Below are 27,687 nucleotides of genomic sequence, written 5' to 3'. Positions count from 1 at the left end.
GTATTATACAGGAATAGTTTTGAATAATAAAATACAGTGTTAAGAAGGTCAGTAATAAAATATTTTTGTTAATGTTTTATAGTTTCATTTGCACTATGAAACAAAACTAAATCTAGGATTTCCAAAGACAATTTATCCTTTAGCCTAAAAAGGAATCTGCCCAAAATAACCCTAAACTAAGATATAATTTGGAAAAACAGCCCCCAAAATGATTTCTTCTATTGCCTTGACAGTGTTTGATAGTAGGAGATAGAGCTCCAGGCTAGGAGTCAATAAGATGTGTGTTCAAATTTAGACTTAGAAATTGAGTAACCTGAAGCATGTTCCTTAATCTTTGTTCATCAGCTTCCTCATTTGTAAAAGAGAATAACAATAGCACCTACTTCCTAGGATTATTATAAAGATTTTTGTTTGTAAAGCACTTAGCCCAGTGCCTGGCTATATATAATATTATATATAATATGTATTTTATATATAATAGATAGTATTTAAATATCAGTTATTATTGTTGCCAATAATAAAATAATAACACTGGTACATAACTTTAATAGCATTAATAGCAAGATGTGCTGCCAGTTTCCTGTCGGGTTTTTTCTGACCCAATCTTTCTTAAGTTATCAACTATATACTACCAAAGGATAAACCAAAAGGATAAACAGTGGCTCCTCTAAATATAGGCCAATTATGTATTTATGTATTTTATATAAAGCATTCACAGGATTTTTATATAATGAAAAAGAAATCTATATCCACTCATAAGAAAACAATATTAGCAGAGGAGCAGAAAAAATATGCCAAAAAAGTTCTAAGAGTTTATAGCAACTTGCTATCAACTCAGCAATTAATGAATAAATTCTTGACATTGTCACATCACACATAGTTTTGAATATCACTAAGCTTTTGACTCAGTTCCCTGTCTTTGTCTTATTCATGTACTGGAATATTCAAAATAAACGCAAGTATAATGAAAACACTAGAATATATGATATTCACATGGAAAAGTGTATCTTTTTAAAACATACTACCAACAAAGTAAGTCATTAACAATTCATATAAAACCTGGCATTGCCCATTATGGTTATACCTAGCCTAAAATCTATTCATTATCATCTCTTCAAAATTGAACTAAGTATGCCTTCCAAATGAATCCAAATTAAAGGAGGAAAAATTGAATCAAAATATTTGACCATCCAATGCATAAAGGTAACATCAAGCTATAAGGCTCCATCAAACAGACACATTAGACAGCTTTTCAATCTCATGGAATCTTTCTCAATGATATAAAAATGTCATTGGACTCAGTAATGTAAAATTCTTAATATGTATCAAGAAAAAGATAGAGGCTGAAGGTTTTAAGCTTGAATTCAGAAGTCACCAATGGATTATTTACAAATACCTTAGTCTCCTCCAGGCAAGATACATTAAAATAAAGATGAAAGAGAAAGCCTGGGTAAATGTATCCAGAGACTTACTGGCATCCTGAAGCCATATTTTTTTTCAATGGGAAAAATATATTTTTAGAGCAATTAGCCCCTATGTAATACTAGTCTATGTAATATGCTTTGGGGATTGTAAAACAGACCATCACAAATTTAGGAAGTACTTAATAAAAATCCAAATAATATTAACAAAAGTTGGGACCCTATTACCCTAAAATATAAAAATATAAATTTTTTTGGTTAGTCATTTTTCAGTCATGCCTGACTATGATCCTATTCAGGGTTTTCTTGACAAAGATACTAAGATAGTTTGCCATTTCCTTCTCTAGCTTATTTAAAGATGAAGAAACTAAGGCAAACAGGGTATAGTGATGTGCCCAGGGTCACAATGCTAGTTTGTGTCTGACTCTGGTTTGACCCCCAGGAAGATGAGTCATCCTGAATCTAGGCCTTGCACTCTATTCACTGCTCTACCTAGCTGTCCCCAAAATATTAATACTTCCCCTCTAAAAAGGAAAAAAGATGATTAATAGACATTCTTTGAGTATATTACAAACAAGTAAAAACAACCCTACAAAAATACTTTTACAAAAGTTAGACCTCACTTCACTGAGGAATAATAAAGTCTGATAACAGGTACATGGCATTGGGTTTGTCAAATATAACTCCAAAAGGCTTATCTCTGGATGGAGCCCACAAAACATCTTTAGATCCAAAAGTGGAATTAAAAAGCCTGGCATGAAATTAAAACAACTCTGAGGTACCACTTCACACCTAGCAGACTGACCAATATGACCGCAAGGAAAAACAATAAATGCTGGAGGGGATGTGGCAAAATCCAGACACTAATATATTGCTGGTAGAGTTGTGAATTGGTCCAACCATTCTGGAAAGCAATCTGGAACTATGCCCAAAGGGCTTTAAAAGAAAGTCTGCCCTTTGATCCAGCCACACCACTGCTGGTTTGTATCCCAAAGAGATAATAAGGGAAAATATATTTATAAAAATGTTTATAGACACGCTTTTTGTGGTAGCCAAAAATTGGAAAATGAGGGAGTGTCCATCGATTGGGGAATGAATGAACAAATTGTTGGTATGGAATACTATTGTGCTCAAAGGAATAATGAACTAGAGGAATTCTGTGGGAACTGGAACAACCTCCAGGAATTGATGCAGAGTGAGAGGAGCAGAACCAGGAGAACATTGTACACAGAGACTGAAACACTGTGGCACAATTGAATGTAATGGACTTCTCCAGTAGTGGCCATGCAATGACCCTGAACAATCTGCAGGGATCTATGAAGAAGAATGATATCCACATTCAGAGAAAGAACTGTGGGTGTAGAAACACAGAAGAAAACAATAGGATCAATCACATGGTTTGATAGGGATATGATTAGGGTTTTGGCATTAAAAGGTTACTCTTCTGCAAATATGAACAACATGGAAATAGGTTTTGAACAATGATGCATGTATAACCCTGGGGAACTGCTTGTCAGTGCCAGGCTGGGAGAAGGAAGGGGGTGAGAGAGAATCATGAAACATGCAACCATGGAACAATATTCTTAAATAAATAAATAAATAAAGCTTCCCACAATAAGAGGTTTAATATGCATGTTCCAAAAAAAAAAAAAGCCTGGCATGGGCAACATGTAGATGAACTTAGCTAATCCTATGTCAGTAAAGAAAGATCAATCAAATGCCTAAATTATGTTGATTTCTTTGAAGGATAACTTGGTGGCATTACAGGACCAGGTCATTGCCATAGGGCATTATGGAAGAGCTATCTTTAAGTAATTTTGGGATACAAGGAAATGGTAGTGATTGTGTAATACATCACTAGATTATAAATTTTAGCATTTATTGAATCTCTAACAAGATGAGTTCATTGTCTTTCAAAGCCTGAAAAATAATATGTTACTACATGATGAATATTCTGGGAAACTAAATTGTACTGGTAATCAAACATTAACACAGACCTACAATATCATAGTCCTGTTGTCTTTAATTGCCCAAACACAGAATTATAAAACAAGGCATGCATGATGCCACCCTTCCTTCTTCTGGCCAACCATGTCTGTGACACTGATTCCCTCAGTGCTGAGGCAGTATATAGTGCTTTAAAACAACAAGATGATCTCCCTCCCTCCACCCCCTTTTCTTTGACCTTCCAGATGGAGTCTTGCTCCACAGAAGCTCCCTATTGCTTTTTAAGTAAAATACAAACTCCTCAGGCTGGTATTTAAGACCCTCTGGGATCTGGCTTTAACCTGTCTTCTCAGACTTATTTCACATTTATTTCCCTTCATGTTCTATGCATTCCAGCCAAACTGGACTGCCACTTTTCTGAAACTATATTTTCTTGTCTGCTTTTGTTCAAGTCCCTGGCCTATTAATTCACTTCTTCCTCTCCTCTACTCTGAATTCTTCCTTCAAAGCTACTTTTACCCAATGAATCCTTCTCTAACTCCCTATTTTTTTTACACATGGTATATCCTTTCTCCTCTTCCCAAACCCATTAAACAAATCTCATTAAGGACAAGGTCAGTTTCAGTTTTCTTTTCATTCCAACTCTTAATACAATGTGTTATACGTCATAAGTGCCTAATATTTGTGGAATACAATAAGGAAATAATACTTTCAACACCATACTTATAATTTTAATTATTGTAGTCAAATCTTCATGGTAAAGAATTCCTCTTGCTACAGTGTAATAAAGGAAACTTTAAGTATTGTAGAATATATAGTCAGTTGATTGGCAGTGGTTGTCCTTCATACTTGAAAAAGATCAAAATGATATTACCAATGATGTCTTTGACTCATGCATAAATTGTATTTAAGTGAGGCAGAGTTACACAAAATCATCAGTCTTATTCTCTCTTCTAGAGTCATCAAAGTCCAATGGCAAGACAAAAGTCAAGACAATTGGTGATGGTTCAGGATACAGCAGATGACTTTGGCTTCTTTAATGTCTAACCAAGCCCTAAGAGGAATAAATTGTTCTCATCTGCCCTGCCACTGGGAAAAGTTTTTACATGTCTGCAGTAGACAGCCCCTTAACTCATCAACTTGATACTTGTTGGTTACCCTCAACCTGGTTTAGCTCACCTGTCAAGATGGTTTTAATAGAGTGTGGCTGTTGCACATGCTACAGCTTCTTGGAGCTGGGTGGCAAGCAGACACCAAAGGAGGATGGCATCCCTGAAAAGGGCTTGACAACCCCTTACCTTAGAGGTACTAGTCTTCCCTGAACACTCCTATAACCCACGTATGTATTTATAAACTCTAAGAACCAATCATTCCAGTAACCCATAGAATTATGTATGAAGCCAAGTGTGAATCTAAAGGAAGGGGATCATCTAAATTCAAACTAAATAAAGAGCCAAAAGATTCACCCAGGAATTATTATACTACCCCCCATAGAGTTCATGGATTTGTTTTGTTCATTCTCTTCTTTAAGTTACAGAATATCTCATGGGTATGCTCTGAAATGAACTCAAAAATATAAAAAATGCAAACTTTCTCTCTAATTGATTTGAACTCTCATTTTTCTCCCATAGCCTAGCTTTTGCCCTTAATCTCATACTGCCCTCAACCTCCTGGAATGATACAAAAATTACTATTAATGGCCATGTATAGTGCTATGCCTGGGATAGAGTGAAGTCACTAAAATTTTTTGTCTTGGACTAGTAAATCTTAGACTTTTAAAAAATAACTTTCAAAATTTTTAATTTGCTTTATGTCCTTTGCAGTAAGACATTGAATTCACAAGACTTGGGCTATATTTAATTCTTCCTTAATAAAACACATTTTATCCCATTCGTTATCAAATACTTTTATAAGTAATCCATTTTTCTCAATCTATCCTTGAATAGCCCATTGGTTTTGAATGGGTTTTAAGTCAGACAAGTTCCCAGATCACTGAAGCATGTGTATTTCCATTTCTTGGAAAAATTTCTTTAACTCTTTGTGATATGTTGTATGATACAGAGTCATAGGGTGGTATATTTCAATTTTGGAATTTATATAGTTCAAGAAAAATTCTGCTTTTTAGTATATCAGCATATTTATCATAGTTGATAATTTCCTCAATGGAGACAAGACTTTTGGACCCAACAAAAATAAAATGTTCCCCAGACATTTGGGGGATGCATGTTTTATTTTTTTAATTTAAGTTAATTTATTTAATCAATTTAGAACATTATTCCTTGGTTACAAGAATTATATTATTTCCCTCCCTCCCCTACCCCACCCTTCCCGTAGCCAACCGCAATTCCATTGGGTATAACATGTGTCCTTGATCAAACCTTATTTCCATCTTGTTGGTGTTTGCATTAGGATGTTCACCCAGAGTCTACATCCCCAGCCATATCCCATTGACCCATGTATTCAAGCAGTTGTTTTTTCTTCTGTGTTTCTACACCCACAGTGTTTCCTCTGAATGTGGATAATGTTTTTTTCTCATAGATTGCTCCAAGTTGTTTAGATCACTGCATTGCCACTAATGGAGAAGTCTATTACATTCGATTGTACCACAGTGTGTCACTCTCTGTGTACAATGTTCTCCCGGTTCTGTTCCTCTCACTCTGCATCAATTCCTGGAGGTTGTTCTAGTCCCCATGGAATTCCTCCACTTTATTATTCCTTTGAGCACAATAGTATCACCAACATATACCACAATTTGTTCAGCCATTCCCCAATTGAAGGGTATCCCCTCATTTTCTAATTTTTTGCCACCACAAAGAGCCTAACTATGAATATTCTTGTACAAGTCTTTTTCCTTATTATCTCTTTGGGGTACAAACCCAGCAGTGCTATGAGTGGATCAAAGGGCAGACAGTCTTTTAGTGCCCTTTGGGCATAATTCCAGATTGCCCTCCAGAATGGTTGGATTAATTCACAACTCCATCAGCAATGGATTAATGTCCAGACTTTGCCACATCCCCTCCAGCATTCATTACCCTTGCTGTCATGTTAGCCAATCTGCTAGGTGTGAGGTGATACTTGAGAGTTGTTTTGATTTGCATTTCTCTGACTATAAGAGATTTAGAACACTTTTTCATGTGCTTATAAATAGTTTTGATTTCTTTAACTGAAAATTGTCTATTCATGTCCCTTGCCCACTTATCAATTGGAGAATGGCTTGATTTTTTTGTGCAATTGGTTTAGCTCTTTATAAATTTGAGTAATTAGACCTTTGTCAGAGGTTTTTGTTATGAAGATTTTTTTCCCCAATTTGTTGCTTCCCTTCTCATTTTGGTTGCATTGGTTTTGTTTGTACAAAAACTTTTTAATTTGATGTAATGTAATCAAAATTATTGATTTTACTTTTTTTCTAGCTCTTGCTTGGTTTTTAAAGTCTTTCCTTTCCCAAAGATCTGAAATGGGGATGCATGTTTTATAGATTGCTGAATATCCTAGATCATACATGTTCCCCTCATCCTCTTCTGATGATAGTTTTAGCACAACTCTAGGGAAAAACTTGAATTTTATCAGTAAAAGTTACCTTTTCTCCAGTTTTTAGAACTCTAATATTTACATTCTTTTACAAATGAATATTCTTCAAATATTTCTTCAAAGCAGTAGTTGGCAAGTGTCCACCCCTCCACCCCTGTCTTGTCTTCTTGCTCTTCTTTGAATTTTAAGAAGCTCTATTGTAGCAAAATCAGTAACTTCTCCATTTGCCAAGTCCCACTGAAGATTTTTACTTCATTTCTGAGGATTAACTAGATTGTTTGTAGCAATTATTTGCAATTTTTTCATGCTACCTTTTTGTTTTGTTTTGTTTTGAATTGTGCCTTCAGTTATACTTTTTTTTTTCTGATCCTGGTTCATTTCAGATTCTAAAGGCCCTTGAAAAGCATAATTCCCCCCCCCCCCCCCGTAACAACTAGTCATTATATATCTCTAACAGTCAATGAAGTATGATCTTTAGTAGTTATAAATTTTGCATGTTTCCTTTGAGTAGAATCCATTCTTAAAAACCATAGAATTAAAAATATAACAAAGGGAACAATGAAACACTGAACAATGTTCAAACAAAACAATGAAACAAATATGTGACATGAAATCTGGTACTCAACTCTACTGAAAACCAACAAAAGATGAAGAAACCAGTTCAATCTAGTCTGATAAAGGTTAGATATTCTGAGTCATTCTGGTTAAAGTAAAAAACACATGAATGCCCACTGCTGTCAAAACACGAAACTATATTGAATTATTGCTTGATTGTTTACATTGGCATACTGTTGTACTTTATTAATGATGTCAAATTAATTAGATAATGAAGCAAAAGATTAAAAAGAAGAGAACTTCCTTGCTTCTTAGAATATTTGTGGCTAAGGTTAAATTTTACTTTCTACCCAGCCAGTCTTAAGGGAACAGAGGAAAAGAGATGAAAAGAAAAAAATTATTTTAAAGCTCAAAGCAGAACTTTCTTCAGCACTGCTTTCTTGGAAAAGAGGAGGAGAAAAAGCTATGATTTGAACCCAACTCAAAAACCCTGCTCCTGTCAGCTAGCCCAACAGGAGTACAGAATTGAACTCTGCTCAGATCTTCAGTATCTTCCTACTGCCTACTAACTCAACTTGACTTCTTTGTCTAGCATTTGAGGTCTTCCAATCCTGCTCAAATGACCTTATCTACAGTCAAAAGTCAAAATGTTCTACTGTTTCCTGAATATTCTTTGTGCTCCCCCAACTTCTATGCATTTACTTTTTTTTTCTAAAATGTCCGCTAACCTCCTTTGTCTGGTGAACTCGTTTTATTACCCTAGTCCCACTCAAAAATCACTTTCTCTCTAAAGCCTTCCTTACTTCCGAGAAACAACCTTCTCCCTCAGACATTACATGCATTTTCTGCATTCTCCTCACCATTCTCACAGTTTTTATCTTTCCCTATTAGAATGTAAATTCCTATAGAACAGCTAAGCAATCTTAAAGACAAAAAGTTGCATAACATTTCTTGATAGTTGGGTAGAGAGAGTTTGCTCACTAGGGAATTCTCTACAAAGAATCATAGATCTAGAACCCCTACTCCCTAAGGTAGGTATCTCATGTAATTCTGTTTCTCTTTTACCTCTCTTCTAGATTGTGAGTTCCATGAAGTCAAGGACCATGCTTTATCTAAAGTTGTATCTTTCCTAGCATATAGCAGTGTTGTTCATAAAACAAGCAATTACTAAATGTTTCTTGAATAAATATGCATATATTTATATTTATATATATATATGTATATATATATATGAATTAGGTCATCAACCAAGGATAAGGCAAGGTTTTTCTACTAGCTTGTAGAATAGAAATTAAGCTCATTTGACAGCTGTAGAACAAAGAAGTAATTTGTTTTTGCTTAAAGTCATGTAATTATTTAAAGACAGAGCTAGAATTACAACTGAGACCTCCTGACTTTCAGCTCCATGTTCTTTTTGATTTAATTCTACTAAGTTCAATTCAAAACACAGTATGTGTTCATCGCTGGGCAAAGTATAATTGGGAATTCAGAAGACGAAAGACCTATAAAAATTGGTTCTTTGGCTAAGAACTTTCAGTTTCATCACAGCAATGACACATACAAAACATAAAATAGATAATAATATGGACAATGAATGATTTCATGACAAAGCAAGTAATAAAAAGAATAAATATGGAAGTAGTTTTACATTATTCCAATACATTTATTATATGAAAAGGGATAGGGACTAGACAAGTGATGGTGAACCTATGGCATGCATGCCACAAAGGGCACATAGAGTCCTTTCTGTGGGCAGGCCTACAGTCAGTCACCTACCAGAGTTCATTACTAAGAAATCAGAGGGACTCAAGATAGAGCTGTTCCCCTCTTCCTCTCCCTGCCTGAGGACATTTCTCACATGACCCACCCCTTTGCCCCTCAGCTCAATGGGAGTGCTTCCTCTGACCCCTGTCTTGGGTAAGGGGAGTGGGCAGGGCAGGGCCTGGCACTCCATCTCCTTCACCATCATTAGACTAGAGCCATGATTGCCTTGGTATAGGGAACTTCCTGGTAAGGAAATTCCTTCAACCATTGCAGTTACACCTTTTTTTTTTTAATCCCTGACTTTCCATCTTAGAATGAATACTGTGAATTGGTTCTAAGGCAGTAAAGAAATGGGGGTGAAGTGACTTGCAAAGGGTCACACAGCTAGGAAGTGTCTCAGATCACATTTGAATTCAGGGCCTCCCATCTCTAGGCCTCACTCTCAATCCACTGAGCCACCCAGCTGCCCCCACAGCCACACATTCTTTATAATTTATATTAGAGAATTGTCTCATGCAATAAGGGGTTAAATGAATTGCCCAGAGTCACACAGTCAGTATGTGCGTTTAGGCAACTCTGGAATCCAAAGTCTTCCAGGACAATTTTCTCTCCAGGCTGCCTCTCATTAGCATACCTTGACCTCCCTGATAGGGACTGCCTACAATCCTGAACTAAAGAGCCTTTGGAATTGCAATGCTTCCAGCAGAATGGCCTCAGATATCACTCTAGGAAGTCATCTCTGTGGTCTTGCAGCCTGACAAGTGTTATTACAGGTTCTACATCCACAGCTACTTAAAAGACTCAAGAAAGAAAGTCTTTGCAACCAAAGTCCTGGATACTGTTGAATAGTTTAAAATCAGAGAGTGATAACAATTTTATCAGTGCAAATGGTACTAAATAAGGTAGGTTCTAATATAATATCATTCATATCTATCCCTTCTTTATCTTTACTCACTTGGTCACCACTATTGTTCAGACCTTCATTGCCTCTCACTCAACTGGACCTCTGCAGCTGCCTCCTAATTAATTTCTTGCAGCCTCTCTCCCACTTCTACTACATCTGCTTTGTCATTTGTCAGTTTACTAAGGGTTTCCTGTTTGTCAGGCACTGTGCTAAACACTGGGGAGTCAAAGAAAGGCAAAAGATAATCTCTGTCTTTGAGGCACTCACAATCTAAAGGGGGGAGATAACATGAAAATAACTATGTACAAATAAGTTATATATGACAACATGGAAATAATCAACAGAGTAAAGGCAATATAATTATAAGAAATCAGTAAAGGTTTCTAATTTTGCATCCCAAGAACCATGAGACTTCTCTCTGATTTGCAGCTGTAAAATTCCATATTTGTTATCTCCCCCATTAGAATATGAGCTCCTTTTCTGTTTGTATCCCTAGCACTTAGCACAGTGCTTTGTTCATAGTAAGTGCTTAATAAATGTTTTCTTCATTCATTCATTTTATCCCCAAATTAGAATGCAAACATAAAAATTTTATCTAAATGCTCCCCCAATGCCTAATACAGTGTTTTGCACAAACCAAATGCTTAATAAATGTCTGAACTGTTATTGAATAAAACAGAGATCACAGTGAAGTGGAGAAGTTCAAGAAGGCTATAATAAATAAACAGGATTTGAGCTGGATTTTGAAAAATTTGGATAGAGAAATGTGAGAGGAAATTTCTAGTGCAAATAAAAATACAACCAAAGCAGGTATTTATTTTAATATTACTAAAAATCTATGGTTTCACCCATAAGAGTGCTCCCTATACCATTAAGATGATCATTCTTCCATACTTTTGTATTGTAAGGATAATTTTAGTGTTTTGACTTAAAATCTAAATAAGTGGTTGCCATGGGAAATTCCCAAATATGAAAATACCCAAGTCAGCTGGGGATTTATGGAGATTTTTAATTAATAAAGAGAGAAGGAATTAAGGGAAGGAGAGAGAGAGAGAGAGAGAGAGAGAGAGAGAGAAAGAGAGAGAGAGAGAGAGAATTTAAACTACTCTGGATAAGCCAAGCAGTAGTTAAAGGCCTAGGCCAAAGTGACCTCCCTGAGCCTAAGGGAGAGGGAGTCAGTCTTATCCCTCACAACAAGACCGTCTCCAAGCAAGCTCCAGTCCTCCACTGAATCTCCTGAACTGAGTTCAGGATCTAACTCAATTCAACTGACAAACTCAAATGCACTCTGAACTGTTCTTTACCTCCTTTTAAAGAGAATTTTCTCTCATATCACCTCCCCTAAATTTTCACGTCTACCAATCACAGTAGACACTTTTTTCCAGGACTGCCCATTCTTAGTTCTCACCTTCTTTGGTTCTCACCTTCTCTGGTTAGATTATATCTTCTGAGTACTTCACACCTCTTTGTTAAGCTTGCCTTTTGTGAGTTACTTGAATATTTTGTGATTAATTTAACCTTTACAGGTATTTAACACCTTTTTGTATTAGACCTAAAAATAGACCTATCTTTCTAGCTTCACTATAAGGTATGAGTTAAGTATCTTCATTGTTCAATCAGGAGTTTACAACATTTATCTTTCCCTAAAGTATGTCTAATTAGGGTGGAGTAATTTTAAAAGTTCCCAATACATTCCTGATTCTTGTTAGACCAAGTATCTCCATTGTTACAATAAGGGAATAGCTAAATTAAATCTTCTAAAGTAGAGTCTGAGTAGTTTTTTAGATTCACAGTACACCGTTGTTAGTTGCTGTCACCAAAACCTGTAATCACTTCTAGCCAAATTTCTAATGAAACTTCTCTGAAATTCTTCTAGGTCAGTGATCTCCAAAATGGGAACCCCCAGTCTATGGCCTGACTCCAAGGGATGTACAACCAGGTAGCATCCCACCCTTGCTGCAATAACCAAACCTGGGGTGTGTCTCCACCACTGCCACATATCCCTTTATCCTCTGGATTTCTGGTCTAGAATCAGCCCCTTAGGACAGTCATGATCAAAACTAAGAGGTAAGAGGTACCAGTAGGAAAATTATCTTCCCACTTCCTATCTCTCAAATGCTGCTGGCTATAGCATCTATTCCTTCAAAAGGAGGAAGAACTCTGCTTGGGGAAATGGCTAAAGAGCCCTTTTCCTTTTGCATGGAATAGTCACAAAAGGTAAGTAGGCATGGATGGATCTGGATTACAGATGTCACTGCATTATCTTTTCTGCTAAGCCTACTTATTTTGCAAACTTCTTTATTACTATAGAGAATACTATCATCCTTCCAGGTACCAAAGTTCTCACAAGTTCTGTGTCATCTTGAAATCCTCACTTTCCCTCACCACACTTGCAAATATAAAATCAGCTGACAATTCATGTAGGTTCTGGCCTAATAACATTCCTATCTATCCCCTTACCTTTACTCACAGGGTCATTACTGCAGTTCAGGCCTTCATCATCTTTCACCTGGACTACTGCAGCTGCCTTCTAATTAATTTCTTTGCCTCTTTTCTCCCTATTCCAAGTCCTCTCCACAGAGGCCAAAGTGATATTCCTAAAGCAGAGGTCTGCCTATGTCACCCTCTTATTCAATAAATTCCTGTGGTATATAGTTTCTTCTTTATTTTGTCCTTTTAAAATTTCTTTTTTTTTTTTGTACAAGTTTGTAAGGAACAGGAGTACAGTAGTACATGTCATGTAATCATAATAACTAACATTTATACAGGGCCAGGCACTGTGCTAAGTGGTTTACAATTATTATCTTATTTGATTCTCATAGCAAACCTGGGAGATTGGTGTTATTACTAACCCTAATTACAGATGATGCTACTGTGGCAGGCAGAGATTAAGTGGCTTGCCCAGGGTCACAGTACTAATAAATGTCTGAGTTCTAGTTTGAACTCAGGTCTTCCTGGTTCCAGGATTGGCACTTTATCTACAGCAGTGAATCTAGAGTAAGGAAGACCTGAGTTCCAAACCAGCCTCAAAAATTAGCTATATGATCCTGAATAAATCACTTAACCTTCTGTGTTCCTCTGTTTTCTCATACACATAGTTTGGCACATGCTCAAAAATAGTTTAGCAATAGGGTCATGAAATAAAAAATTTGTAAATACCCTTTAACCCAGAGATTCTAACATATGCCTCAAGTAAGTAGATAACATACAGAAAAGCCTCATGTACAACAAAATATTATAACACTTTTTGTGTTGCTACCTTTATAGTAAAGAATTAGAAACAAAGTAGATGCCCATCTATTTGATAATAGTTAAACAAATTGTTGTAGGTGAATGTAGTGATATATTATTGTATTGTAAGAAACAATTTATATGATGACTACAGAGAAGTATGAGAAGACATTATGATACCAAAAAAAAAAAAAGAATCAGGAAAACAATAGACAATAATTACAAAATGTAAATAAAACAATAGCAAAAATATAAAGGGAACTGAATGCTATGAAAATTATATAATTTCCAAGCTTGGGCCCAAAGAAGAGATGTGAGACGTCACTTCTTCTAACTTCTGAAGGGGAGCACGGAACATAGATGTGAAACAATACATATAATATCAGGGTTGTTTTTTTTTCTATACAGGTTAGTTTTGTAATTTTTTCCCTTTATTATAAGGGATGGCTCTTGGGGAAGACAGAACGGGAAACGGGCAATGTGAAAACAAAAAATCAACAAAATTTTATTAATTTGTAAAAAAATATGGAACCCATGTAGGCTAGTTCTCTTGATGAAGATATACCTTCCATCATCCAGATCTCTCCACCTTAACACAATCTTCTTGACCTTGTACTCTGCAAAAGTAGTCTTTGAGACTTTCCAGTTATCTTAACCCTTACTCCCCTCCAAGAAGCAGCAGGATAGGGCTTTAGTACATCAAATGATAGAGAAGAGGTAAGTCATTCATTCTGACATATTTACACAACTAAAAAATATCATCAATGTCCTTCCTAATTTAACTCCTCACTGCCAATCTTTGGCAGAGGATCACAGTTCTTACTAATAATTGGCTCCCTCCATGCCCCACCATTAAGCAAACCCTCAAGTTTCCAAAATAGCTGGAGAAGCAGAGTCTATCTGCTGGGACCCTAAGTAATTTTGGCTTTATCAAAGTCTTGCTAGAATGTTCTCTCACCAATTTGAATAAGCTAGTCCTTTTAAACAAGAAATTGACGCATATCTCAGTTAGGGGCTCTCCGTTTCCTTGAATTGACCAAGACCATCTCCACAAGAAAATTCTAGCTCCAGGCCCTCCTTTTCTTTCTTCCCATGGTCTCTCTCCACTTGTTTCTATTAAGGCTTTTCCTGCTCCTCTCCTCTAGATCAACTCTGCTTCCATCTTCACTAAACCTAGTTCCACTAACTCCACTTGTCTATTTTCAAGGCCTTCCTCCCCCCCCCCCCCCCCCCCCCCACTAGACACTAGACAGCTTCTGAGGGCACCTAGGATTGGAACGACTGATCTGACTTTGAGAAGTCCAGCACTGTACCCCTTCTACACCCCTATTTAAAGACGGTTCCGATTTACATAGTATCGAACCCATTTTCACTGGAGTACTGCGGACCTCTCTTAGTCCATAATCTCTCTTAAAGGCGATTTGTGTTCCGGTGACACTGGGTTAGCTGGGGAGGAATGAGCCCCAAACCAAGGAAGTAGTTTGGTGTCACCGATCTCAGGGGCCCAGGTTGGGGCAGGAGGTGACGCCTAAGGTTGCTTATGGCACCACCCCAAGGCTTGGACTCGGTGAAGGTCACTTTTGCGTGCGCAGAGGTTTAACCAAGTTTAACCAATAACAACCTAGTGCTGCAGAGAGCAGCGCGGTAACAAGAACAGGCTCAGCGTTTGTAATTCGAGGTTGGGACCCCAGCAGGGGTCATTTAAATCCTTTAACTTCCCGACATCAGAAGAGGAGAGGGGAAGCTGGACTGGATGACGAGCCAGTTCCCTTCCAGCTTTTAAAACGACAACCACTTAGGAGAAATGGAAGCACGCCCACCCTGCAGCAGGGACTGAGTCAGATGACAGACGCGAGGGAATAGACCTGGAATAAAAGGTGTAGCCTCCACCACCGCCCTTTAGGACTCAGGAGCCTCGTACAGTCTGACATGCGCAGACGCCCAGAGCCATTCAGACAGGCAGAATCGTCCTGCGCACGCGCTGTTAGAGCAGCCAAGGGACAAAAGAAGTTGCGCATTCTTCATACTGGTTCCAGAAATAAAAATGGGCGTCCGACTGCTTCCCATATAAACCTACCCACCTTGTCTTAGAAACAGAAGCCAATATAAGTTAAGTGACTTGCTCAAGATCACACAATAAGTGGCAGGGCTGATATTTCAACTAATGCCCACTGACCCTATATGTAAAGCTTTTTTCACTTCCTTCCAAATGAATGAGATTGCATACACTTAGGTAAGCATCAACTCTGTGCCTGTCACTGTACTAGGGAATGGGGATGCAAATGTAGGAAATATTTTTTTAGCTCCCTCACTCTCAACTATTAGTGCCCCCTCTCAAGATAGTGAGCTACTGTATATTTATTTGTATGTATCTATTTTGAATGTACATTTGCATATAAAAATCCTTGAGGTGGACCCAGGAAGCCTTGAGTCCAAATTTTCAGGTATTTGTTAGCTCTGTACTCCTGATCAAATCATTTAACCTCTCAGCCTTAGTTTACACATATGTAAAATAATAATAGTATCTTTCTTGCAGGAATTGTGAAGGTCCAACAAGATGACATAGGTATGATGCATTGCTGTTGACTCTTCTGCATTATATTTGTTTGTTTGAACAAGTCACCTAAACTTTCTGGGTTCCAGTTCCCCAAATTAAACAACAAGCATTTGTTAAGTGCCATGTACTGTTTAATCTGCTTATTTGACATACTGATGACCAACTCTATAAACCCATCCAAATGAATACAAAGACATTTCTCGTCTACTTTGTCTTTCCTGTGCAGATGGACAGACTCTACTCTTGAATGAATACAGATCTCTTTCAGTAGTCTATGGAATGTTCTGGGTCTTGATATAATCAGCATAATATAGATTTATAATGAATGGGGCTCAGTGATAAAGAGGAGAAAAGCATTCTGAATTGCTTTTAGAATATTGCAAAGCTCCTTTATTAACCCAAAACTTTCTCTGGAAGCAAAATCCTCTTGTTTCAATACTACCAGGTTCCTGAATAGAGGATCCTACCTCAGACTGGTCACACTGAGGTCCTTTCTATCTCTGAGATTCTGTCATAAACAAAGATCTAGGAAATCCCTGCTGACTGCTGCTTTGCCTCCCACTGACTGTTCTTATTAATTTTTCTGAGAAGAGTTTTTGCAGAAGGCCTACTCTCTTCTGGTTGTTGCTCTTTACCTCACCATGCCCTTTTTCAGTATTATTTTACTCCCACAGTTCTTTCTCTCCTCAAGTATTGAAATTATAGGTACTTGTTATATGTTGATGTTAGTATGGTAAAAAGTTATTGACCTTTCAAAAATCTCCCTGTTGGGCTTCAAGAAGCCCAAGTCTCCCTAAGTCATTTTGAGGCCAACCTCATATTAAACTTTTGGTTGGTGGCACATTATTCAAATTCAGTCAGTATTCTAAGAGAACAGAAAGACATATTTAAGTTGGAAGTTGAAACGGGATAAGAAATTCCATTACTTCAATAAATCTGAGACGCTTTATTGAGCAGCTAGTGACCAGGAAATAAACACTACTTAGGAGGTTATCAAAGTAAGGAAGTCTCATTATGCATTTAAAAATAAGTACTTTTGCTTTTGAGGGTGTTTATTATAGTCATTTTAATAGTTGCCATAGTACTGAGACACCGGCAACCAAATAAAATAAAATCTAGTACTTTTAAAAAATAATTTAAAAAATTTGTTATGTTGAATTTAACACCAATGAAGGGCCCTTTCAGGGAATGTTTTCTTTCTTTCCTTTTTTTTTTTGTATCCTTTAGCACAGTTTCTGATACACAGAGCTGCTTAATAAATGTTTATTGAGTGACTACTGTGTCAACTTCTGGGAATGCAAAGAAAGGCAAAAACAGTTCCTGCCCTCAAGGAGTGTACAGTTTAATGGCAAAGATCATATATAAACAACCAAGTACATACAAGATATATTCAGAATAGATAAAAGTAACATGAAAAGGGAAAATACTAGTAGCTAGGGTGGGGGTGGAACTTCTGCAGCTACAGAGAGGAATTTAGCTGAGTCTTGAAAGAAGCTAAAAGGTGGAGGTGAGGGGGCAGAATATTCTTCATCTCTAGTCCATCAACTCTCAGTCAAGTGATAAGAGACTATGAAAACTTGTCAAAAGGTTCATTTTATGTTTTGACCTGAAGGCTAAAATGCAGTGGGAAGCAAGGAGAAATTCAACTGTCAACAATTTCAGACACATATACTCTTTCCTTTGACTACAATCAAAAGCTTTCTGATTGATTGATTAATTGACTTCATTACAAAATGCATCTCTGGAGCCCTCTTTCACAACTCCTTCCATTAATAAGTCAGTGTAAATTAGTAGTCCATTTAATTTCAGAGAGAGGACCATAGAAAGTTAGTGATAGAAGAGAAAGTTAGTGACAGAAATAGGGAAATTAGGAAGAGGGATAGGTTTTAAGAGAAAGATTTGTTTGGGACAAATTGAATTTAAGATGCCTATAAGACCTCCAATGGAAATTGTATATATAATAAATGATGTGGGATTGGAATGCTTAAGAAAAATAAGGGTTCAGTGTATAAATCTGAGAGTCATCTGCACAGAGATGGTATGTAGAATCCATGCATGTGATCTAATGAACCTAGAGAGAATGGTGGTAGAGGGAAAAGAGAAAGTGTCTCAGATAAAGCTTTGGGAGCAGGACACATGTGGGGAGGGGTGGATTATTATTTAGCAAAATAAACTGAGGGTGGCTCAACAGGTAGGAGAAGCAAGAAAGAATATTGCCACAAAAATCCAGTATGATAAGTTTCTCTGGTTTCACAAATGCCAAATATTTCCTAAGACAATAAAGGTGAGAATTGAGTAGAGTCTAGTGGATATGAATAAATGAATTGATAAATGAAAAAAGTACTTATTAATGCGGGGGAAACAAATAGAAAAGCAGAGACTGACTCTCCTTGCTCTCAAAGAGTGACAGAGTCTGACTCTGGAAACAGCTTTCGTGGGTCATCAAGTTGGGGTGAGAAGTATGTGTATTGGGTTTACAGGAGAGCCTGTGCTTACTAAAAACTATGCAGACAGCTTCTTAGTGCAGTGGCAAAGTATATTGGGTTGGGGTCTACAATTTATAGGGTAAATGATGTAGGAAAAGGGAATAGGGAAGCCTTTTTGGAGGGATAATGGTTAGTAATGATTTACAAGATGGATAAAATGGATTTAGATTACCTCAGTGGCACTAAGCAATGTTTTCAATAGGACAATAAATTATATGTCAGCATATCAATGTATGACCCAATACAGTATGTTCTTCTTGCAGAACTGCTTCAGTGATTTTCTTGGCAGAGCATCTGATATTTGAGAGGAGGGAAATGTTTGCTTTTCTCATGCTGGGTTGCAGATTATGTGCTTGATAATTTCTAAGATGTGATTTCCCAGAGACTTTGCAAACTGGGGTGCATTGGGCATTCCTCAGCCTTGCTGGAATGGAAGCCCCTAATTTTTTTGTGCTGCTCCCACAAAAGAGCTCACATTCTAGTGGAGGATATAACACACTACAGAAAGGTTTAGTTACAAATGAGATGGAACAGTCCTTTGGTGCTTAGGGTACAGGAGCAAAGCAGAAAGTAAAGCATCTTCTTTAATGTCATTTCCACTAATAAAATTCTGTTTCTGATGTTGAGCTATTTGATAATGTCAAAGACTTAGGTATCAAGGACTTTCTTTTCTCAGTTTGCAGAATTTTGTGACTTCCTCCAGTACTATAAGAAAACATGAAATATAGGAGTTGAGGAAGCTAGGATCAAATCCTAGGTTTAGGGGTTTGCAAAGAATGAGAAAAATGGATAAAGAATTTGAGGTTAGAGGATAATATAAACTGAACTGATAAACTGTAGGGTCAGAACTGATAAGGGAGGAAAGTAAAAAGTTGTAAATACCATTGGTGAACCTTTCTTCCTGTTTTATGCCCTGTTTGATATTTATAATCAGAAAGCCATTAAAGTTATTTCTATTCTATAGTTCAAGGAATTTTGTAAGATGTTTTTATTTATTTATTTATTTTTAAACCCTTACGTTCCATCTTAGAATCAACTCTCTGCCTCTCCTAACAAAATAAACAAAAAGGTCTTGGATTATACTGTATCCAGCAGCTTTATACATTGTTTACCACCAAGTGACCCTAACAGCTCAAGCCTATAATTAGCTATCTATCATCAATAACAGATAGCAAGATCAATATCATCTATAACAATTCCAAGGAAGAAGAGTGGTAAGGGCTAGGCAATGGGGGTCAAGTGACTTGCCCAGGATTACACAGTAGGAAGTGTCTGAGGTCAGATTTAAAGCCAGGACCTCCCATCTCTGGGCCTGGTTCTCCATGTAAACTTCAAATTTCCTTAGACTTATAATTGTTGAAAATTTCACCATTGGGATATTTCATACTTGGAAAATTTCTTCAATGTTACAAGGGAATCACTTTAAAAGACTGATATATATTAATTTAAGGTCGCCAAGGAATCAGCTATGTAATTCCTAAATGAAAAACTCAAAGTCAGCCGTCAGCCTTTTTTGGAGTTTAATTACAATAGGAGCAAGAAGGGAATTAGAGATATATATAGAGAGAGAAAGGGGAGAGAAGGGAATAGGGCTTAAATACCCCTTCTGTTTAGGCTGGGCCAAAAGGCCCAAGCCCTTAGATAGCTGGGGCAAAGAAAAAAGATCAGTCCCTATTACTCACATGACCAAAATGGAGAAACAGTCTCAGAGGCCCCCACCTTCAGCTTCCTCAGAGCCCAGGAACCACACCGACCAAAAAATCAACCTCCTCCCCTCCAGTCTCCAGACCCTCCTATCTTTAAGGAAACCATCCAAGTTGCCTCCCCTCAGTCCTCACATCTACCAATCACTCTTCATCAATTTCCCTGTCAATGGAGGCTCTCACTTAACCCAGGACCGCCCAGAGGTTTCTGGCTTTTGCACATGTCTGTTGAAGGTCATATTTTTCAAATGATTAAATCTATACTCCTTTGCTACAGCCCTTTCTAAATCCTGTTAACTTGAGTATGGTAGAGATTGGAATAATTAAATTTTTATCTAGGCTGCAGCCCTTACTCAATCCTATTAGGACTGAATAGGGTGGAGTATCTCCATTGTATCAATTCTAAAATCAATCATGACTCAAAGAACTTCCTGTTCTATGCTTAAGCATAGGTCAAAGTCCTTTCCATTGTTCAGCAAAGGGTTTCTGTCCTAAAGTAATCTTAAGAAGGGAAGAGAAGGAACCTCCCATGCCAATGGAGTTCCCATTCCAATAGACTATCAGTAAGAAATTTTCCAAGTATGAAATATCCCAATGGTGAAATTTTCAACAATTATAAGTCTAAGGAAATTTGAGGTTTACATCCATCCACTGAGCCACCCAGCTGCAACAAAGCCATGGAAGCCTGTTTGTTGAAAAGCCATGTAACACCAAGTAGCACCACCTTCTCACTTTCAACTCTACACTATCCTATGCACATATCCACTAAAAATGAGTTCATGGAATCTCTCTGATAATTTTATTATTTGTTTTCTCCAGTCAGTCTGAGGACAAAATTAGTTCAAAGTACAAAGTTATTTAGGCAGTGAGATGGTGCAGTGGATAGGGTACCAGATCTGAAATCAGGAAGACACCTTCCTGAATTTAATTTTGGCCTCAGACACTAGCTGTGTGATCCTGGGCAAGTCATTTAATTCTATTGCCTCAGTACCTCATTTGCAAAATGATCTGGAGAAGGAAAAGGTAAACCAAACCAGCATCTTTGCTAAGAAAACACCAAATGGAGTAATTAAGAATTATTCACAACTGAGATGACTGAACCATATAACAAAATTATTTTAGCATAATCAGAAAAGTTGCAAGAGAACACACTGTATCTACCTCTCCAGCCCTCAGCTAAAATGAAGGAAAACATAATAAAGTTAGGGAACAAATACATACTATTAAGGAGGAGGGCAAAAATGTATTGACATTGTGATTCTTATAGTAACTACTAGGCATATAATCTCAGCTAAGTGTACTCTTCCCATCTGTACTGGAATACCTGCTGTACTGGTCTCCATTGGTCTTTTGCTGATTGGTGGATATATAACAACCTTAGCTAAGTATTATCTTGGTCTCTATTGGATATTACTCTCTGGTATTTAGTTCTGGACTCATCTCTTCAGTGTCACCTGAGTCATCTCAGCTCCAGTCTCCTAGAGCATGATGTTACATTAAAAGCTCTTTAACAAACCGGCTTCCATGGCTTTTTTTTAAAAACATCTTACAAAAGTCCTTGAAATATGGAACAGAAATAACTTTGATGACTTTTTTATTATAAATATCAAACAGGATATAAAACAGGAAGAAATGTTCACCAGCAGTATTTATAACTTTTTCCATAAGACTGACAACACTTTAGTCACAGACAACACCCAACAAATAAAACCCACACAAAGTTTCCCTATGTGGCAAACCTATGGCATACATGCGAAAGATGGCATGCAGAGACCTCTCTGTGGGCACACACATGGCCTTTCACCCCACCCCCAGTTTGTTACTAGAAAGGCAGCAGGACTCAGGTGGAGCTGCTCCCTTCCCCCTCTCCACTGTGCCTTATGACATTTTTTAACATTATCTGTCCCTCTGCCCAGCTGCCCAATGGGAGCACACAATGGGTAAGGTGGACAGCTCATGGTTGGCAGAGTTGGAGGGGTGCAGGGTGCTCAGGCCACTCCTCTCCCCCCTTCACCTGTGCAGAGGGTATTTTTTCACTTCACCTGCCCCTCTGTCCAGCAGCCCAATGGGAACACTTCTTTCTTCCCCTGTGTGGGATAAGGAAGAGGAACATGGCATGGGGTATCTGGGTGGGGGAGCATGGCGCATGGCACCTGGTCTCTAAAAGGTTCACCATCACTGCCCTAGGGCAACTTAATATTCTTCCTTTATCACTTCTTAATTTTATGACATGATACTGGTTATTTTACTACAGAAGTTAGGGTGTGGTGGTCTCTGAATGCCAAGATAAGGAATTATAACTTTTAACGTAGGGAATCAGAGGTTACTGAAAATTTTTGAGCAAAATAATGTTTTGTAGGAAATTAGTCAAGCAAGAGTTTGAAAGACACAAAGACTGGAGGCAGGGAGATCACAGAATCATGTTAGTGTTTGAAAGAAAATAGATTATCTAGTACAAATGTTTCATTTTACAGAGGAGGAAACTTACATCTCTAAGTCTCAGTTTCTTTATCTGTCAAATTGGGATTTTAATTTTTTTTTAACTGACTTCCTCAGAGTTATTCTGAGAAAGATCTTGTTAAGTTTAAAGTATCTTCTAAATGCAAGTGATTATTATTGAATGATTGAATACAGAAGATGTTGTAGTTAAAGGTGATCTAGAATTTAGAGCCTAGAGAGTAGTGGCACCAACACCAAAAGTCTAAGAAGGGTATTGATCTTGTGAAGTGGAAGATAATCAATTAGGTTTTAGAAATGTTTACTTTGAGTTGAAGGCAAGACATTCAAGTGGAAAAATTTAGCAGGCTGTTGGAAATGAGATAGAGAAGGTAAAGATTTTTAAAATTTCATATGTAGGTATACACATGAATACATATTATTGCTAATAGGGGCAGGTTGTTACTGATTGATAATACATGAGTTGCATAATACTTTTAAGGTTAGATAACCTTTTATACACATTATCTCAACAGTAATAATAGCTAACATTTACATAATGCTTACTATGTGTTAGGTACTGAAGGATTATTATTCTTTTTGATCCCTACAACAACCCTGGGTAGTAAGGAGTATCATTAATCTCCATTTTACAGATAAGGAAACCAAAGCAAACATAGGTTAAGTGACTTGCCCAAGATCACAGGTAGTAAATGTCTAAAGCCACTTAGGTCTTCTTGACTTTCTTTAGGTTTGGCAATGTATCCACTGTACCACCCAGCATTAGATCATCACAAGCCTGTAAGGTACATATAACAAACATTTTAATTTTCATTTTTACAGATTTTGAAGCAAAAACTCAGAGATTTTATGATTATATTTTTCCCATTTAATGTTCTTTTCTTATTCAATCTGCACGGAAGCAAAAATCACTTTATAAAATGTAACAACTTCTGTATCAGCAAAATCAATGCAGATAGAAGAAACCTACATTATTATTTTTTTTTGATGAACTATTCGGATCTTTAATTTGTCTGAGGTCACACAGCTGGCTGAGCCTTCTACCTTCAATCCTGTGCTCTTTTCTAATAGTTGTATCCAACAAATATTAGAAACTGAGGTTCTTACTAACGGCCACAAGAATGATGTCCATGTAATAAGAAAAGTAGGATCAAAGATGCTGAATTACAGGGGATCTTAGAGGAATCTAGTTCGACACCCTCGTTTGACAGATGAAGGAACTGAGTTCCATAAACTGAATGGCATGTCCAAGGCCAAATCTCCGAATTCTTTCTTTGGCTCATTAAGAAGTTCTAGGAAACACGAAGGTGTGCATCCTCGAGTCGTTGGGGCCAAACAATTTTCACCCCCTTTCTACCTTCCCTCCACACTCGGTCCACTTCCTTCTCCCACAGTTTTATCCCTGCCATTCCTTCTTCCTCATTTTGTTTTCCTCTCTTCTTCCTTCGCCCCGCGAGAAATAACTCCCAGAAACAAACTATCCGAGTTTATGCGCAAGCGTGGAACACCACGGAAGCGAGCGTTCTTTCGCACTGTTAAAGCGTCGGGGTTACGGGGTCATCCCGGGGAAAATGGCGGCGTCTGCGGCGGTGGTGTTTGTGACCTTCGGCCGCCTTCTGGGCCGCAGCCTCGGGCCCAGCCGGGGCTTCCCCGCGGCCGCCAGATGTTTTGGTGTGCAGATATCGCCCACGGGGGAGAAAATTACCCACACGGGCCAGGTAATGGGGGAAAGAGGAGGAAAAAGGGTCTCTCGTCCCTCCCTAATCTCTGCTGCTAATGCACCTTGTCCCCGCTCCTTTTTCTCGTGGAATCTCGGGACTGACCGATGGACCTACAGACAGACAGATGCTCAGCCTTTCCTCACTCCCCTGCTTCCAGCTTCCCTTGGATCTCTTCTTGGGTTGCTGCCCCTCTCTCCTCCCCCTCCTTTCCTCCATCCTGGTCCTCTTTTCTCTTCCCCCCTCCCCTCCCTCTTTTCCCTTCTCCTTTTTCCTTTCCTCTCTCTTCCCTCCCTCTTCTCTTCCTTTCCCCACTTCTTTCCCTCGCCACCTCTCTCCCCCCTCCCTTCCCTCTTCTCCTCCTCTCCTCGTTCTCTTACCTCCCTTTATCCCCCCCCCCCCTCCCCGTACCTTTCTGGGTCTTTTCCCCTCCCTCCACTCCACCAGATAAATGTTTGAAGCTCAGGACTAGTGTCGGACTGGTGGCCTCCAGTGACCTCCCTCTACATTCTTGAATCTTCTTAAGCCCCTTCTAACTCAGGATCCTTTTTTATAAATCTCTCCCCGACATCTCCATACACTGACACACAACCTTATCCTTTGCTCCCTTCTTTAGGAAAATCGTATCCTGTACTGGAGAAAAATATCCGCCCTCTTTGGACCTATAAGTGTCTACTTTCCTCATTTATACCCTTTTTGGCGTTCGGTTTGACCTCTTTGGTTTTTTTTGTTTTTCCTTTTTGTTTTATCTTCAACTATGCCTGGCACATTGAAGGCCTTTCGTTTGATTGCTATACCTACCTTTTATTACCTTTTACGCCACCTTTTGGTTTAAAAAAAAAAAGGAAATACAAATTATGCGGTCTTGGTCCCAGTTAAAAGATTGGTTTATTTGAGGAAGGAATATTATTATTCTGTGCTTTGTCCCTGTTAAGCCTTTGAATGCTTTTGAGCCCTAGTTGCTGAATACTATTAAGATTGAGTCATTTAGCAACAAATAATATAGACATCTTTAGATCAGTGTTTACTTTAAAAGTACCACATATGCAATTAATATAATCTTTAACTTGCCTCCATCCCTAACATTTTGATTATCCTTTGTGCAGTTATTTTGATGAAATAGCTTTACATATTTCAGCATGTAAAAACCCATTTGGTCTTACTTTGGAAAATTTTTTAAATTTCATATTATGAATAGTGGAGGTTTGAATATGTCACTTGGCCTGAAGCTTAAAACTGTAAAATCTGGGCATTTAAAACATGAGAAATTGAAATTGAGTATTTGAATTATTTTGACTGCATTCATTACCCTATGATAGTACTTGCTTATCTAATAATTATTATTATTACAAACATTAATGTAATTCTTTAAAATTTTCAAAGGACTTTACAAGTATCTCATTTTATTCTCACAACAACCCTGGAAAGGAAAGTATTATCCCCATTTTACAGAAAGGGTAACCTAGGCAGGCAGATTAGGTGACTTGCCCAGGCTCACACAGCTACATAGTGAGATTGCATGTGAATTCAGTTCTTCCTGACTTCAGGTCCAGCACTGTATCCACTTCACCACCTGGATGCATCTTTAATATATATTGCAAAAAAAAAAATAACAGAAACTGATAGTATTCACTGAAAGATGGTGTGTATTTTCATTCCATGTGCCTATAATTACAGATTTCTTCATTTTACTTTATGTGGTTGGTTAATTAGCAATGTCCAGATGTTGAAGAAAAGCTTCTTTAAATTTCACTATTTATGATTGAGGTTTGCTTTCTAAAGGACAGTTTTACCCTTCATTTATATTAGAGTAGAGACTTATTCTTTTAACTATTTTAAGTAACTGAGTTCCTAAGCTTATATTAAGAAAACATTAAGGATCATTTTTACCAAGTGACATACATGAAAGTGTTTTTGAAAGGCATGAAGAACTTACGAAATTTGGTGGTGCTATTAATATCTGGTTATTCAGAAAAGCATGATGTAACATTGAACTTTAGTATCAATTTTGACAAGTATGCTTGAAATAAGACAAATTATTGTCCTAAAGGATAAGTTGTAAAAATAAAGATGGTGTTTTTTTTCCCCCAAGGTTTATGATGAAGATGATTACAGGAGGATTCGCTTTGTTGGTCGCCAGAAAGAGGTAAGCTTATAGCTTTCAAAAGAGAGTTAAGCTTTAATAAAACTCTAATATGACAAGAAATAAAATGGCAAATTGCACATTTAACAGACAGAAAGTCTTAGAATCATTTTATTTCTTAAATTATATTTCTTCAGCCTTTTTGGAGGGATACAGTTGTGAAGCTAATTTTTTGTTTTTGAAATGTCTAAATGACTACATTGTTCACTTGAAGAAAATAACGCATTAACTGAAATGACTAATTTCTTTACATCATGCTTTTTCATGTCCATAAATTATATTGCTTATTTTTTGTTAAAATATGCTATTTTAGTTATCTAATGGAATATGATTATTTTTTTTGCTTCATTTAAATAAGTTGTGTTGGTTTGTTGTTTGGATATAAGGACCCTTAGATGTTGAAAATAGTATATATAAATCATTCTTTCCTGTAATTTAGTCCAAATTAATGTGACAAGTTAGAGTTAAATTCTTTTCTATGTAACTAATACTATTACTTGTCACCAGTCAGTGAGTTTTAGGTTGGACTAGGATCTGTGTCTTTCTTAACTCCCTTTATCTGACTCTCTTATTTCAAATGACATTAATATTCTTTACCTTGATGTTCTTCTGCCATTGATATATGTAGCCACCTTGCCTTTCAACTGATAGCTTCTCTACTCCCAGTATATTCTTAAAGGCAGGAATTGTTTTGTTTTTGTCTTTATATCTCTAGCATCAGACATAGTGTTAAGTACACAGCAGGCACTCATATGTTTAATTCCTTGCTTTAAAGAAAGGCCTGACCTTTTTATCATTTGTCCATTCTAGTTCAGTTAAACGCTTTCTTTTTTTATCTACCTTTAATTAAACCAGCTTTTTGTTCTGCCTTATTAAACCAGCTTTTTGTTCTGACTATGACAAAATTATTCATTAAATTTCACTCAACAATTAACTTATTTCTGATTACTTTTCACTAGATTTCTTGCTTGGATTCCATGATTGTAACCTTACCTAATCTGCCACCCAGAATTCTTTGCCAACTTCAGTTTCTGCCATCTTGATCGTCCTTGTCTTCTTTATCTACTCTGATTTTAGATTTCTGAGTTGGGAAAAGTTACAGAACTATACAAACTTGAACTCATGTAAATTCATATCTTATAGATTTATCTGGGTCCTAGCTACTACTCAGCAGTTTCTTTTACTCATCTTTTCTTGATTCAGTGTCAAGTCTAACTGGCTATTAAAAGTGTTTAATTCTATTCTTTTCAGCACCTTTCTTGTTGATAAAGTT

General features: G+C 37.3%; 1 protein-coding gene and 1 non-coding gene across 12 annotated transcripts in view; one reads left to right on the top strand and one right to left on the bottom strand.

Annotated features, from left to right (window-relative positions):
- LOC103106051 (uncharacterized) overlaps nucleotides 1-27,687 on the bottom strand; it is a 58,306-nt gene that overhangs the window by 22,450 nt on the left and 8,169 nt on the right. The window lies entirely within an intron of this gene.
- The window catches only part of NDUFS6 (NADH:ubiquinone oxidoreductase subunit S6), a 116,678-nt gene continuing 113,031 nt past the window's right edge, over nucleotides 24,041-27,687 (top strand). For 8 of the 11 annotated variants that reach the window (XR_008917809.1, XR_008917808.1, XR_008917804.1 and 5 more), the window contains exons 1-2: nucleotides 24,041-24,271; nucleotides 26,364-26,417. Coding sequence is in view for 1 of the 11 variants with exons in the window: in XM_001369796.4 (XP_001369833.1) it covers nucleotides 24,125-24,271; nucleotides 26,364-26,417 (201 nt within the window). In the remaining 10 variants the exon portion in view is untranslated. The remainder of the gene's footprint in view (nucleotides 24,272-26,363; nucleotides 26,418-27,687) is intronic. The other 3 variants (XR_008917806.1, XR_008917803.1, XR_008917807.1) reach the window with 1 other exon arrangement.

This window comes from Monodelphis domestica, chromosome 3 (genome assembly GCF_027887165.1).
Source record: "Monodelphis domestica isolate mMonDom1 chromosome 3, mMonDom1.pri, whole genome shotgun sequence".
Taxonomy (NCBI): domain Eukaryota; kingdom Metazoa; phylum Chordata; class Mammalia; order Didelphimorphia; family Didelphidae; genus Monodelphis; species Monodelphis domestica.
This window is presented reverse-complemented; position numbering and strand designations above follow the sequence as displayed.